The sequence below is a fragment of the Phyllostomus hastatus genome, unplaced genomic scaffold (genome assembly GCF_019186645.2).
Source record: "Phyllostomus hastatus isolate PE091 unplaced genomic scaffold, TTU_PhHast_1.1 phas_contig_86, whole genome shotgun sequence".
NCBI classification, from domain to species: domain Eukaryota; kingdom Metazoa; phylum Chordata; class Mammalia; order Chiroptera; family Phyllostomidae; genus Phyllostomus; species Phyllostomus hastatus.
The window spans coordinates 59672370-59689598 of NW_025333977.1; the positions used below are offsets into that span (position 1 = coordinate 59672370).

Below are 17229 nucleotides of genomic sequence, written 5' to 3' on the forward strand. Positions count from 1 at the left end.
CCCTATACTTAGCGTCTCCCACGCCCTCTGCAATTTTCCCTTTTGCTGCTGGGAGCGTCAGAGAATGGTAATGCAGCTGGTGAGTGGGCAGGTGCAGCCACCATCTGCTTTAGGAGTACAAATGCACAAAAGAACTTCGCACCCAGAACCGATCCCAGGCACCACGGATTTCAGAACCTGCTGGGGATAAGACTAACCCCGCCCCCTCGTGGTGACGATTAACTGAACTCTTCCCAAGTGCATGACACTGATTAAAGACGACGGCTGTCTCCTTTGCTACTTAGGGTGAGACGTCTCCAGAGAGGTGAGACCCGCCGTGGGTGTGTGAATGGGGGCTTCAGTTCTTACTGCCCGAAGGGTCCTTGAGAAACCTGTTTGTTTTTCCCGGCGCTTGTCTCCACCCAACCCCTTCTCTCATTGGCCAGACCTGGTGGGCGGATGCATTTCCATTGGTCAGGGGGCGGTGTCTGTCTGGCCAGGGTGGGGGCGGGGCCACCGCCGCGCTGAGCTTGCCCTTGTGTCTGGTGCTCTGTAGAGCTGCCGCCGCCGCCGCCGTCGCCGCCGCTGCTGCTGCCGCTGCCGCCTCCGCCGCCGCTGCCGCTGCCGCCGCCGCTGCAGCCGGAGCATCCGGGAGCCACTGCCGCCGCCACCACTGCCACCACCACCACCACCACCGCCACTAGAGCTGCTTCCACTGCTGCCACCTCCCTGCCCAGAACCCCAAGACACCCCGAGCGCGTGCGGCGGCTGCTGCTTGCATGTTCCACCTTTTCCTCTGCCCCTCCCTTCCGTGACCTACCCACTCCTTGGAGCCCTCGTCTGCACCTTTCCCGACACCCCAGCATCCCTGCACCACCTGCTCCGGCAGCCTCATCGGGTGTTGGGACTTGCTGTGTGCGCCGAGGGGAAGGCTAGCCCGACTGGTGCCTGGCAGACGGGCTGTCGCGGCTGCACCACCGGGAGGAGAAGAAACTATTTCGCCCACCAAAAACCCATTCTGCGGGTGCTTCGCCGCTGCCGCTTCTGCTGCCGCCGATCCCCGTTCGTGTCCGCGAGTTCAAACACCGCAGCAGCGGGGACCGTGGGTCCGGCGGGCGCCGCGAGGAGGACACCGGCGGAGCCCTACACTCTGGTGCCCTGCTCACCAGCAGATCCGTGCCTCCTGGTTCCTCCCCCCAACCATTTGGAGAAGGGACCATGATTTGGAAGCGCAGCGCCGTTCTCCGCTTCTACAGTGTCTGCGGGCTCCTGCTACAAGGTAATACCCTCCCCGCCGCGGGGAGCATCAACTTCACGCCCATTCCTCATCATCCATCCCCACTCCACCTCATGTTTCCACTCTCCTCCTTCCAGTCCCCCAGTCCCCTGACGTTTCCAGACTCCTCTCCCTACTCCCCGGTGCAGCAAGGGGCAGTGGCAGTTTGCTCCAGCTCCTCGAATCTCTCTAGCACTGGCTCAGCTCATCACTCCCAGAAGTCAGCCCCCTTACTCGGCACCTTTCGCCTCTTCATTCACCTGAGCTTCCTACACGTCTTACTCCATCCCCGCCGCCCCCACCCTCGCGCCTTTTGGCTAGCAATTTGTACCTTCCCTGAATGTTCCCCCCTCCCCCCACCAGCCGCTTCCCACATCACTCTGCTGACCGACCCTCCGTCTCTTGTCGTCTTTTTAGCCTCCCCTTTTCGAGTCGCCTTTTTCTTTCCCCTTCTTCCACCATCATCATATCCTGTGTCTTTAAAAAGTGAGTGAGAGTCTGGGAGCGAGCTACCGAGACGGCGAGAACAGCAGCAGCGGCAGCACCGTGTGCATTGCAATAACATCCCCAGGGGGAATGTGTTGTGAGACTTGTCATTCACCTAGGGAGAGAGAGGAGACTGTGTGTGGGATTAAAATAAATAAATAAGAACAAAAGAAAAGAGAGAAATACAGGAAAAGAAATACAGGAAATTTTCTTTCTCTTTGAAAGAAAATGAATAAATTAACCAGGAAATTAAAAAAAGAAAGAAAAGAAAAAAAAACAGGGCGAGAGGAAGGGGAAAATTAACAACCCCAAAGCTCACTTTATCAACAAATAGACTTTTTATTATTCAGTCCATGTGGGTTTTTTGTTTGTTTGTTTCTTCTTGTTTTTTTATTTTTTCTTTTTTCAGCAGAGAAATATATGCACCCTAGCAGTTACTTTCTGCTAGGGATTTTCGCTTAGGTTTCCTACCTCTCCATCCGCTTTCTGCCGCTTCTGTCCGTAATTAATATTACCCGTTCACGTGAATTGTAAGAACCCCTGTGACCGCAGTGGAGGGAAACCGCACAAAACACTGTGATTATGCAAATCACTGGGTTTAGATACGGAGTGGCTAGGGAACTGGGGTGCACTTTTCCCCAGACCCTTTTTTGGAGGAGGGAAAAAGGGTCTGTGTTGGAATGGGAGGACGATGCTAATTATTGAATAAATGGCAATGTTTGGAGTCCGAGTGCAAGGGGAGAGCACACTTTGGGGTGGCGGTGAAGGCAGAGATGGCATTCTAGGGCTGGCTGGGCAGGAGCTGCAAGGCGGAAGATTGTTGCTTTGAAGAGAGTAGTATGGGGATGTGGATTGAGTGTGAGATTCAGGGAGAATGGATGGGAAATGATGGTCGATAGGATTTTTTAAAGCTAGGTGACTTGATTTCTTGTTAAATCTTTGCCCACCTCTAACCCCTCTGTCATCATTTGTGTATTTGCGGGAAGGAAGTTGATCGAATTTATTTGTACCTGAGTGAAAGGAATCTGAAAGTAAAACACACAGGCATGCAGAACCCAATCGGCCTTTGGAGGATTTAAATGAGGTCAATGAACCATCTTTCAGCAAGTTCTTGGGATGCATCCTCTCTCCTATCCTCCTCCGGGATATAGACCGGGACCGTATTTCATTTATGCATATTTATGAATACGAAAGAAGTGGTACTGGACAGAATTTCCCTGAATTAATTAGCTGGCCTTGCAGAGATATCCTTTAGACTATTTAGTGGTAATTTTGTGTATTTTATGTTATATGTAAATTTCAGATAATGTCATGTGCCAGAATCCCAGAGAAGGCAGATAGCCCATTCTTTCTGCTTACGCTGCCTCGTCCCATTTCCCACCACTCACACCCCCACCCTCGCACAAGTAACCCGGGTAGTTGCCTGACACATTACTTGGGTTTCTAATCCATGATGAAACATCCTCCCAGAGACCTCACTTCACCTCTCAGTAACTTGCATTTCTCAGCCTGTGTGTGTGTGTGTGTGTGTGTGTGTGTGTGTGCGCGCGTGTGTGCCGGTGCGCGCGCCCGCGCTCCCGCTCCGCCACGCCGGGTAGGGGAGTGTTATGTGGGGAAATCAGTTAATTTGGTGATTGTGATGAAAATTCAACACCGCTGGGTGTGTTTTCCCTGCCAATCTGTGTGTGCTGGCCCCAGCACGTCATTGGACACACTGCTGGGCCGGTGCGAGATTATTTATTACAGAACATGTGGGCAATGGACTGCACTTGGGGGTCGCCTCCTCTCTGCCTTCAACATTTCCCTGTGAATTGTCTATTCAGTGCACTGCAAAATAACTGTCTACTGGTGCCTCTCTCTCCCTCTCTCTCTCTCTCTCTCTCTTTCTCTCTTTCTCTCTTTCTCTCTCTCTCTCAGCCTGGAGGAGGATTTACTTTCTCTACCCGGAAGATTCCATCAGCTGCATTCTCTTTTATTAAGGGCATGGGTCTCTTTTATTAAGTGCGTAAACCAATGATTAAGACAGTGTTGCTTCCCAGCAGACTCGGGGTGGTGGAGGAAGGCGTGTAGGTATGCCAGAGAAAATGCACCACTGCAGCCAGCAACAGCACTAGCATCAGGTCCAAATAAATAAATAAGTGTTATGATACAGCAACCAGGGAAAGAGCACCAGCCCAATGATCTCTGTGTGCTTGTGAGCATCTTAGATCAGGCCATATTAATACACCAAAAGAGAGAGAGAGAGAGGATTGAAAGAAAAAAAAACATAAAAGGGGGAGGGGGCACAAAGCACCACTGGATTGTCTTCTCATGTTTATGGCTGCCTCACATTTATTTATCAAACACTGTTCCACAGACACATCACACTTTGTTGATATTGTCAGTTCCTGCTCAAACAAATTGCTCATGCCTTCCTTGTCTTAGTCTTGTCTGAAAACATTGCTTCAGGGTTCAGGTTTATGTTTCTCCCACCACCCTATTATTTTATTAGGACTTGGTGAGGTTGTAAAATGAAAGCTTTATTTCCTGGACACAGATTAAATACTTAACAGGTCTTTCTTTTCTGTGTGCAGAGGAGGAAGGTTGATGGGGGACATAGTGAGCAACTGACTTTGTGTCTAGGGAGATTCTGGTCTGCCTGCTAGTAGTTATGACTAGGCAAATAGTATAGGCACTCTACAGCTTCTTATTAGTTTTGTCAGTACTAAAATCATGTGTGGTCACTTAATACTAATAATTTATTTATCTTTTGTATTACCATCCCCTTTCTTTCAGTAGGCTTTCTTTTATACAAGAGGGCTCCTTGGACATATCATCTCTGGGTTTTATTTTTTTGTATATATATGTCACCATTTTTTACATTTTCCCAGAAGCACAATCCATCTTCTGGTTTGTTAATTTATAGAGTGATAGAGTGATAAGCCAATGGTGAGAATCAAGTCAATGATAAACTGAGTAAAAAAATTAAGTAGTTTTATTCTACAACACCTACTAATTTGTCCCCAATGGGTCTTTATGTGATAGTTAGAAAATAAACATGTTTTTGGCCAAAGCATAACTTGGAGTTAGACTGCTTAGACAAATGTGATTCAGTGTTAAGATATGGGTCATCCTTTTTCTTTTTCTTTTTCCCCTCTATCACAGACAGAAGAATAATATGAGGTAAGAGGAAGGGACACCTTAGAGAAATGAATTTCTTTAGAATGAGGAGTGCATAAGCTTGCCACCTGTAACTAAGACCTCTCTTGGCTACAGAGTGGATCCAGTTCTATTACTAGCCCTTGCTGAAGCTGTATCCCTCTTCATGCCTGAGGAGACACTGCAAAGATGGAGACTGTCTTGTTTAACAAGGGACAGGTCTAGAAAGGGCAAAAAAAAGAGAGAAGGTCAAAATATAACCAGAATATAGGCATGCATAGATCCTGATTTTGTTGAGAACTTTACCTTCTGTTTTAGAGTTTATCTCACAGAAAAATACATCCAACCACACAAATACCGGGGCTTTAGGGCATTAGTGGTTTTTTTTTTTCCTGCTGTGGAACATTCTGGTAAATTATATGCTGTATTCAGAAAGAAGCTCTTCATAGTAAAGGTCAATTGGACATACATATTACTTGCCTGAGTATGTGTCATTAACCTCCTCTTATATTTTAAGAAAACTTATTATAATATAATATGCACTTATGTACACTAAATAAAATACTGGTTACTTAATAGTTCCTAAAATCATGTTTTCCCCACTCTTTTACCTCTATATGTAATAACCTTAGGCTTGTCAAGTTTATTTCTTATACTGACTACAGTTCCTGGGATATAACTCACTTTTCCTTTTTTTGATTAACAGCTGAAACTTTGAAAAGTAGAGTCTTTACATAAGCCAGTTAATTCTGACTTAAACAAACACCAGATTCTTAGTAATTAAGAAAATTCCCCTGCAAATATGAGTTGTTTCTGGACTAACTTTGCATTAATATATGGAAGTTTACGTTATTGTCTTTTCCTCACTTGTACAACTGTTACAACTCTGGGAACATAATGTACCAAAGGAAAGCATCAATTTAGATGGCCTATTCCTGCCTTCCCCACTAGAAATAAGGTCCTTGAAAACTGTTTGCCCCACATTTGAGTACTGAAATAATGTCATTTTCATAAAGAAAAAAATTACTTAAATTGCTTAAGGAGCAAGTGGAAGTGCAAAAATATTGGAAGACATCCTAAGCATGCATTTTAAAGTGGCTTATGATCAATATCATATTATATCAATTTTCTTTTTAAAATAGGCAGTCTATGGGGTATTAGATGATTGAGACAAGTAAGATTTATTTATTAGGAATGACTTTGGGTACATTAATAATATAACATAGACCTGTCTTATTGATGTTTTATTTGATCATGCTGACGTGCGTTGAGATTTATTGAGAAAGAATCCTCATTTTAATGGACTTTGTTAAACCTCCTTGGTACAATTGCCCATTGTATACCAGCTGGCTGAATAGGTTGAGGAGGCAGTGAGAAGGGAAATCACAAACCAAGAAAGTATAATTCACAAGCTGAAGTCAGAAGCACTTTGTGCAATTGGAAGAGAGTGGTTCATTTACCCTCCAGTGTCCAATGATTATTAAACTTAAGCTTCTTGAGGGCAAGCCCTGAGCCTTACTTATGTATCTGTTCAGTCTTCTTATTCTATACTTACTAGATCCATAATAAATAACATTGGATTGAATAATAGGTATGTCCTAATTAATTCTGATGAGTTAAATGGTCCCTTCTCTTCATAATATGTCAGCACTCATACCTGTTTAAACAATGTACTTAAGAGTTAATTTTAACATTTAGTAGTCTATTTAATTTAGGAGCAGTTTTCCTATAGAAAAATAACATAGCAACAGCTCTCGATATAAATCTTTACAGAAATGCAATCTGATCAGTTGTTCTTAACATTGTTTCCTGACTTTTTTTTTCTTTAACTAAAAATCCCAGATATTTTGCATTATATTAGATTACAAAATCATCTTGTGAAAAAAATGAAGGGCATGATTTAAATGTACTGATTTAACTTAAAATACTTAAAAGGACAAGTTCATTGCCACCATTTTATTTGAAAATGTCAAGCATTTTTGGAGTGCAGTTTTTGTAGTATCAAAAAAAGCACCTTCTGCAAATTCCTTGTGTAGAAAGGTGGGTTAGGATTAATCTAGAGCTGTGTGGCAGCTGAAGCCCCCTGCTGTGTGATGATGCAAATGGCATCTCAGGCCTAATGTGCTCTGTAGCCTGCACACACAGGCTACAGGCTACATTTCACTCATGTCATGTGGCATGAGTGAAATGGGACACCTTTTCTTAGCTTGTAGTGGACATGAACTATCCTTGGGCTTTTTATAACTAGAGATAATCCAGAGAGTATTTCTAATCACCGAGCTCATGACGAAGTAAATGAGAGAACACATATTTTGTTCAGAGATTGATGTAATAAATAAATCCTAATAAAATTACCGATGTTTTTATCAAATGAATGGTAAATGGAATAGTTTTTTTGTGAAAACTCTCAAGAACATGGGGCAGTTTAATGAAGATAAATAGCAAAATTAAAACAGGACTTCTATGCAGTTGTTTCCATGTTTTGGGCCTAATAAATGTTGGTTAGGAACTATTCTGTTATCCTTTCCTTCTTTTAGTTAGTAATGAGTCAGTCCCTTGTTTTTTTTCTTATTGGAGCATTTCCTGTATTATGAGAACACAATAATTTAAAAAAAATAGAGATTAACAGTTCACTGTATTTTCTCATAGTTCATTTAGGGTCATAAAGTGGAATCTGTGTTAATATCAAATCAGTAGAGTATATTTCCTCTGTGAACAACATTATTTATCACCAAGGCAAAAGCACCAAGTAGGTTCCTTAAAAAAAATAAGAGTTGTGGACCAGTTTTTATGGGCAGAGTATTATGGAAGCCTATCAGACAACAGAAATTAATGTAGCTTTGTTTCTTTTGATTCCACTTGCTACAGAAAAAAAATTGAACATAATATGCATATACATCTTTATTCCAGAAATGAGCCCAGTTGGTTCTGTTTAATGTGTTTGGTGGGCTTCTTTAAGCCCGTATGAAATTGTTTTTACCTTAGAAGTATGAAGCATATTTAAAAATTGTGAAAGTAAATATTATGCTAAATTAGGTATCAGTTAAATATTAATGTCAAAATCAGAGAGGTAATTATTGAAAAAGCAAATATTCCAGATGTAGTTATTGAAAAAGGAAATATTCCTCAATCATTTATCTCTATATGCACATACATACAAGTTTAAAGTGTGCTGTTATTTTTAGGACTAAGTGATATCTTTATAATTTTATTAGTAATCAGAATTTGGGTCTCTCAGGGATGAAGTGTAAGGCAAAGGCAAGAATTTATTTTTTTGCACTCATTATTTTCTTTTACCTTTTTTAGGAAAGTTAACAAATATATTTTTAAATTTTCTTAGGCTATAAATAACGATTGACTTTTGCACTTAAAAACACACATGCTAGATTTACAACTTCTGAATTACATTAGATCTGAGCATTTATTCTGGATCTTCAATTGTGCTATGAGGCTGAGTGGTCAGAATCTACTGCTACCTGAATAGACATAGGGCTGAGGTTGTAAGGACATCTGCCATGGAGAGAGCTTGCCATTAATTATTCACATCCTATTTTAGAAGACTTTGAAGTAAATATTGAGACAGTCATTATTCAACTTTGGGGATAACACTTTCTGAGTCAGCGAGTAGTTTTCACTTGAATATTTAAATCATCTTTCATCCCTTTGAATACTGAGAGGGAAGCCCCTGGTTAGTCATAGTTAAATAATTTCTCTGGGGGCTAGGTATTGACGTCATCCGGAATTGTTCAGAAAAAAATAAGTATCCTTTATTTTGAGGAACATGAAATTTTAAAGCTAAGTGTGTTCAAGTAGTGAAAATTATTTCACATAAGAAAACAAAAGTCCTTTTATAGGTCAAATTGATTTCCTAATAAATGTATATACTTGACAATAGTTTATTTACAGTAACTGTACATTGTTTATCTAAAGTCATCTTTGAGAACGCAGTGAGAAAGCACCTTTCCTGATGAGGATGTGCTGCCCACTGCTAAGAGTATAGCTGCTGAATTGATTTTGTATAATTTATAAAGCCAATTAATTTGTTCTTGTAAAGAAATATTTTAGCTTCTTTGCTAGAATTGTGTGCATTTAAAAATGTAACATTCATAACCCTTACTTAAACATCAAGGACTAAAATTTATAGTGCATAATATATGTTTTTATTTTCTTAATAAATTCATGTCTTACACTACCTTGTCCTATACATCCACAGGGAAAATGTCCAGGACATATATCTTCTGTTCATTCTCATACCTTATACGTCCTCTGCTTTTCAGTCTGAAGTTGTACTTAGGTTGCAGTGAGAAATGATTAGAATATTTGTATTTAAAAGCAAAAAAGAAAATGTACAATAAATGTCTTATTTTTTATTGTATTTTTCCATTACCATTTATCCCCTGCCCCTGTATGCTCCCATTACTTTACTGCTATCTATTTTATGTGCTGAAGTCTGAATAGTAACTCGGCTTCCTTCACTCTCTCCAGGAATATAGTATCTCCCCTACTCCTGACTCTGCTACCAAACTGAAAGACTCATTAAAAGAAATTAACAGAGGGAACGGACAGTAAAGAAAGGGGGTCCTGCTAAAACCTATATACTGAATATATACAGGTTGGGTGTTTTTCCTTTTACCCTCCAAGGCCAGGACCCCAGTATTTTAACAAGGTTAAATTATGTACAATGTGTTTTTACTTGTTTTTATTATCGTTTTTATTGCATATTGTGTGAGTTCAATCTCCTTAGTCTCATAATAAAAATGGCAAAAAGAGGAGGGAAAGAATATGAGAGAGCCAGCCAAACACACAGAAATGCCTGGCAAAGCCTACTAAATTAGCATATGCTAGGCTGAGTATTTCCCTCTGTTGTTACATAATCCCTTTCTGACAGAAAATCAGTTCTCCTACTTAACCCTTTCATGAAGTTTGGAATTCTCCCACTGCTATATTTTTATTTTGCTTCATTTATTTTCTCACGAATTGTATAAATCATCTATTGAGGGCCTTTGATGTCAAATTCTTTTTTTTTTCTCTCTTCAGTCTTTCTGTATACAAATGTTCCATTCTGTGCCCAACTTCAGGATTCAAGAATCAACTTTTCTATAGCTTTCACTGAGAGGATCTAATTAGCATTTTAGGCTCTCTTTACTCATGTGCAGCTTTCTTTAGAAAATGTATTAGTTCTATGAGGTTCCCCTAAGGATTCATAATACTCTAGTTTGTTACATGTACTGTGATATTCAGTGTGCCTTAATTATGCACGTGTCCTCATTTCAAAGCCTTTTCAGGGATCATGTGGGATAGAACAGGGGTCTGGCTGTAAATTCACTGTCATGTATTAATGTGTAGGTGGTATTCAGAGAAGGATGTTTCTGAAGGCAATTATATATCTGTGACTCCAGTGTAGCAAGCAGTTACTCACATTGTGCACTTAACTAGTTACTCTGCCAAGGCAGAATGAAATTCACTATTGTGATACATAATACAGTATCTGTTATTCCTAAACAGTTCTTTGCACTGGGAATGAAGTACAAGAATGAGTGAAAATGTGTATCCCTTACCCTGAATAGGGATTGTTCCTTTCACTCTTCCAAACAAAAAGAAGAATCAGAAATTGTTCCCAAATCAATACTCTATTCCCTAACTAGCCCATTAACACATTTTGCTATGGTAAGATCTTGAAGTTTTGCTAGTTATTATTTCAGGCTATAGATTTTTAGATCGTATTAATTGCCTGCAATCTTTGTGGGCTGCCAAATGTCAGTGCATTGCTAAATTTGAAACATTATATTCCAGTTTTTTTATTTGGTTGCAGTTTGGACAACTCTGACAGTATATAGACACATTGAACTCATTTTTAAGCACCCTATGCAGAGGGAGGGATGGAGGGAGAGAGAGAGTTATCTTTAAAATAGGGATTTTTTTGTGTGAAGGGATAGCTTCTAGAATTGGTTAATTTAGTACATCATCATTTATAAGGAGGATGTTTTCCTACCTTGCATGAGTTTGGGAGTATACTTTTATTAACTTTACCTATGACTTACTTGTATCCCTCTGTGTATCATATCAAAAACTTAGAATTTAATTTAGTAAATGCATCTGTTCTTTCTCTTATATATGACTAGTGTGATAAAAAGCATTTTGTAAACTGATATATAACAATTTTAACAAAGTATTTATTATTTTACACAATTGCATTATTTTGAAGCCATATTATTATTAATGGTATCTTAAAAATACATTAGTGTCTAGGAATACTTAAGAGTATTTTTATTATATGAATTTTTGACCAGAATCTGATGCATTTGTTTTAGTACACAAAATAATGCCACCTGCTCTTTATTAATTATTTTAATCATTTATGTCTTTTTAGTTGAGAGAACTAAGCATTATTTTATCTATACTATAATCTTTATAACCCCTTCATATATTTTTATTATGACATTTGGATTGTTAGGTATTTATCTGTCTCTTCTAGTGGACTGTAAGCTCCCAGAGTACAGGGTCTTAGTCTTCATTTTATTTCACGTGCCTAATCGAATGTCTGATGTATTTGTTTTTGCAATATTTTCATCCCACTGATTGATTAGTTTTCCTCCAATCCATTTCATCCTAACACATCTCTTTAATTGAATCCAAATAAGACTTAAGTATTTATGTTATAACTGCCAAAATGCCAATACAGTATACAGAACAGAATAAATATTTGCAATGAATTTTCATTTGGATGTAATATACAGAAAGACAGCACAAATGGATACTAAGAAACACAAACAATTCTAAATAATAACATACTTCACAAAAAATATGGAATCATTACTTTCAGTTAGGGTAGTCAGTTCAAGCTTGCACTGAAAACATTCGTTTTACAGCTTTGAATCTCTCCAATTTCTCTGGGTCTTGTCACCCCTTGTCTTGTTTTTGTCTACTTACTAAAGATTTATATCCCTAGCCTCAAAAATATTCTTGATGATGACTTTGGGTAAACATGAAGCCAAATCATCCTATTATTCTACTTAGGGTCACTAGTATTTCTAGATAAGTGTATAAACAAAGAAGAATTACAAACTGACCTTGATCTGCCAGATTATCAGTGTGGGTTGACCTGCTTTTGTTATTGCCAAGCTATAGGGTAGAGATTCTCTGAGAAGTCCCTGAAGTACAGATTCAGACTACGTTCTTCTCAGTTTAACTAGGGGAATTCTATACTTTTTATTTAAAAGGACTTGTAAAAAAAATCCTAAGTACTGTTTTTTTTTCCCTTTTTTTAATGCTTACTCATGCTTCTGCAGTTGAGGATACATGTTCGCTATTGCTGGATTTCATTTATTTCCATTTTTATATTAAAAGACAGTGGGAGGTAGGTTGTGAATATTAATTCATTTTGAAGAGAATTTAAACATAGTTACTGGGATCTGAACACCAACCGAGAAAATAAAGTGTTTTTTGAATGCTTTTTCTAAAAGTATCAGTGAAATGTAGCTTTTCTTAAATGTCCTTTAGCTTTTCTTCATATTTAAAAGTCAATTTCCTTGATGTATTTTGGACTTTTGACTATTTCATAACTCTTGTATTTGAGAAGATATTGTTAAGTAGGTTAACTTAAGATTTGCCAGATGCCAAGTGCTGAAATTCTTTTGTCATCCTTATGTTGAAATATACATTTAATAAATAAATACCTGAAGTAGGTTAAGTGAGCTCAATTTATTAGGGGTTATGGCCACTTTATGGGGTTGATATTAAGAGTTACATTCTCCCATAGCTTCTCTTAGTACCTAATATCTTGCTTTATTTTAAATCCTGTCAGTATGATGCAATAGCCACAGCAGATTAACCTCCTTCTTTAGTGCAATGTCTGTTTAACCCTTGCTGACAACTTCTTGGAGCCTAGTGAATGCAAGTGAATGTAGTTTGGGAAGCAGTTTTTTTTGACTATTTTACTGTCTTGGTGGAAAATTATTTTACTATGTTACTGAATTTTATTCATTATATTGAGGATACTCCTATAAATCTATGATTAGAAGTTAAGTTTCTTTTTAATATTTTATGTGTAATCACATGGTATCTGAAACACAAAAAATGTGAGGAAGAATCACACCTTCATATTTCTCAAAATGTTTAGTCATAATGATCCACTCAGAAATTGATTTTTCAGTTTGCTATAAGAAGGAAGGACTTTTATTTATTACATTAAATGCTAAAGCATTTTAGACCAACATTCCTGTCCAGAGTCACCATAATAAACGTGATACCCCAAATATTCATCAAAAGAATATTTTACTAAGTGAATTGTCTTTACAGAAAGATTTGATGCTAACATAAATGTTCAGTAACATTTATGGATTTATTTATAAATGTCCAGTAAAATTTACAGAGGATAATTTCATATCTACTGGCTTTCTTTCTTTTTTAACATAGAAGTGCAATTGGTGAGATAAGTCTAATAGTGTTGTGAGGCTTCAATTCTCCATCCCTTTCCACTTCCATGGAACAGCTAAGATAGAGATATTGGTAGAGAAATAAATTTATAGCTTTTTAGATTCCTGGTAGAGGTCATAAAGTCAGACTTATTTTAAAGTTTTGTTTTACTTTACCCAATTTTATTGACTGTGCAAGTACAGACTACCAACAAAGCAGAACAGATTATCTCGAAGGATATGATAGTGTGAAAGTATGTTTTATATTGCAGCAACTATGCATGAGGATTGGGTATGAACAGGCTGCGAAGATTAATAATCTTTTTAACTTTTAATAATGGTCTTACGATCATATAACAGTACATTTTGATCAGACATTAGGGATATTTCCTCCTAAGATCTTTTATCATCTGGATGTACCAAGGTGAATGGCAGGGACTTGGTGATAGAGGAAGAGCGAGTAATTAGATATTCCTGATCCTTGAGTGGTACACTTGCAACAACTTGCCGGAGCACACTTAGTGTGAAAGTGGTATCAAGGCTAGCCTGGTTCGTTATTTTGTAGTGAAAGTTCTCTATTCTGTAAAGGGAAATGGTATCTTTGGACTAATTCAGGCTTTGATTTTTGAAAGTGCCCTGCAGCAGCAAGACATAATGGTAGGAATCAAGGGACCTCAATTCTCATCTAAGCTGTGCCACCATTTTAGACACTTGGAGCAAGTTTCTTCTCTTGCAGCCCAGTCTCCCCATCTGCAGATTCAGAGATTGGTTAGCATCACATGTCTTCTTTGGTGATGTAGTGTAGAAAGATTTTATGAATGATTGCAAACTTGTAGGAATAGCTTCCCTCCCATCCCCACTTTACACCCAAAGATGTTTTATAGCATTAACTGTGTGTTCATAAAATATTTTTTATTAAAATTTATTTTTATATCTACCCATGCGTTCCTTATTCAGTGTTTAAAAAGATTATACATGAAAAAATATTTTTATTTTGATACACATGTCTATACATTTCAGAAAATGACTTTTGCTGTCATTGAGTTTTATAAATTAATTTGTAATCATCTCTATGAGTTTGGGTCATATATTATTTTCCTTGTGAAATTACATCTATACAGCAACTTTGAAAATTAGTAAATTATTGCCCCATCAGTTGTTTTTATTATTAGGAAATACACTTAATTAAGCGTTGTGATTTTGTGTTCAATTTTTTTTGTGTGCATTTAATCTGTGTTTGTGTGTATGTGATTAATTTGGACAATCATTTTATTCTTCATAGCTTTTGGTTTTCTCAAGCATGATTATTTATTAATTCATTTTTCAACAAATACCTGGTTGAAGGCCATGTTGTAAATAAAAATGAACAAGATGGAAACAGTTTCTGCCCTTATGGAGTTTATAGTCTAGTGTCTGAGACACAGAATAATCAAATCAAAATATGTAATTATTTTTTTCCTGAAATAAAAATTCCAAGTTTTCAGTAGCAATGGAATGTGGGTATGTCAGTGAGACTATGACATCACTAGTTTAATAACAATGTTATTAACCTCACTGATCTTTTAAGATTTTTTATTTAACATTGGATTGAAGATCTCTCATATTTTCCACTTGTTTATCCTGAAAACATTCTCAGTATAATGCCAGTTTTTTTTTCACTTTTCTCTTTACTTTTTCTTTCCTCTTTCTTCCTTCCTCCCTCCTCCTGTCTCTCCTTCTTTCTTTTTCCTTCCTTCCTTCCTTCCTTCCTTCCTTCCTTCCTTCCTTCCTTCCTTCCTTCCTTCCTTCCTTCCTTCCTTCCTTCCTTCTTTTCTAATATAACTTGAAATAAGCTGACAAGTTGAAAAAGAAATATTCAGGCATGTTCTGTTGTAACTGATTTGTTCAAGAGGATGATTCATTTAATTTCATAAAGGTTCAGTGGGCCAGAACAGATGACCAGGTCAGCAGAGGGAATGTAGGGGAGAAGAGGTCTGTGAGAAGGATCTATGTAACAAGCAACAATATTTAGTTTTTTAGAGCTGGAGTTCTGCTTGAGCAATTCTGATGTTACCAGCAGCAGTCATTTAAAGAGCTGCGGATGCCTCAGGGAAAACATTTTTAAAGTGTCCTATCTAAAAACAATGTTCCTTGTACACTGTCATATATATTAAACCTCTGCCCTTGCTTATATTACAATACTTTGTGCCTTATTAAAACCTGTACTACTATAGTATTACTTCTTTTTTTTTTTAAGATTTTATTTATTTATTTTTAGAGAGGAAAGGGAGGGAGAAAGAGAGAGAGAGAAACATCAATGTGCGGCTGTGGCCTGCAACCCAGGCATGTACTCTGACTGGGAATCAAACCTGCGACACTTTGGTTCGCAGCTTGCACTCAATCCACTGAGCTACGCCAGCTAGGGCCTATAACATTACTTCTTGAGAGTGTTGATTAAATGTTGTTTCTGAAATCTTTCTGAATATGATTGAAATATCAATCATCTGGTAAACAAGACTGGAGAATAGATGAGAACACCATTCAAAAGTTTTTGACAAAGTAAATTTTATATGCACTTATTTAAAATGTCATATGAGTGGCTGCAAATATTTTTAACATCTTTTTTTAAATTGATTTTTAGAGTGAGGGAGGAGGGAGTGGGGGGAGAGAGAGAGAGAGCTAATTTCTGCATTCACTGGTTGCTTCTTGTATGTGCCCTGGCCAGGGATTGCATCTGCAACCTTGGAGTATCAGGATGACATTCCAACCAATTGAGCTACCTTACCAGGAGTCTTGAGATCTTTATATTACTTATTTTAGGATTTAAGTTTGACCGAGGACCTAAACATGCAAATGATATCATATTTCTAATAGATTTTATGGCATTTTTGAATACTATTATTTCAAATAGTGGTGTCAGTGGTATCTCCGGAGTAGGTGATATATATCTTATAGGAGATAGGATAAAAAAATGGATATATACATTGGAGATCATAATGGTGGCAGTCTAGCACAGTGATTTTCAATTGACGTGCCTGCCACAAGAATTTTTAAAATATTCAGTACCTGACTATTTAGTCAGGGCACTGACCTCTTTTCCCTTAGATTGTCAAATTAAAAAAATGACAACAGCTGACCCAATAATAGCCATTCAGTGTGAATGAATCAGAATTACATCTATTTTTTGGTCAGATAGGCAAAACATATATGTTTGGTTTTTGATGGGCTGCAGAATTTTAGTAATTAGTTTGTGTGTGCCATGAGATGAAGAAGGTTAAATGTCGCTAGTCTACTGTGTATAGGTACTCTATTTAGAGACTTATTTATATGGATTAGATATAGCACTACAACGCACTGTTAGAAGAACCTCAGCTAAATCATTATCTTTAATTTTGCTCTCTTTACTTTAAAAGAAACTTGAAAATTAAAGCAATTGAAGTAAGTGCTCCGTTGCCAGTGATAATGTGCAAGAGGATAGTCTATTCTAGCTGATTTATTTGGAAAATATGTTCAGCTTTCAAAAGTGTGGCAGAAATGCATACATATTTGGAAACTTTTAGAGGTAACTAGGTGGTGCTGTTCTGTCATCTTTGTGTCTTAGTGACTCTTTGGTGCTGTTCTTGATACATTAAACACTTTCGTAAAATAGTGCGTTAGGGAAGCTATTGTGTTGTCCACTCGTGGTATTTCTTTTTATTAACAGAGTTTATATTGATCTTGCATCTTTGATTTCAGCAGTGTTTTCATACAGCATAAAAAACTTTCTTCCTAAACAGTAACACGTATCATAGTTCACTCATTTCTTTAACATTTAAGACAACATATTAAATCATGAAATTTTTAGCTGTTTATGTTATGTGTTTGTAAAACCTTTGTACTTGGCTATATCTTTATCAAAATGCTTACCATTAATTGAGTCAGGATTTAAAATGTTGAAATTTTTGTACATTTTGAATT

At 37.8% G+C, this 17229-nt stretch overlaps 1 protein-coding gene across 2 annotated transcripts in view; it reads left to right on the top strand.

The window, feature by feature from the left end:
• Positions 1 to 618: 618 nt before the first annotated feature.
• The window catches only part of CADM2 (cell adhesion molecule 2), a 1086998-nt gene continuing 1070387 nt past the window's right edge, over positions 619 to 17229 (top strand). For both annotated transcript variants that reach the window (XM_045851253.1, XM_045851254.1), the window contains exon 1: positions 619 to 1258. In XM_045851253.1, the coding sequence (XP_045707209.1) occupies positions 1198 to 1258 (61 nt within the window). In that variant the 5' untranslated portion in view covers positions 619 to 1197. The remainder of the gene's footprint in view (positions 1259 to 17229) is intronic.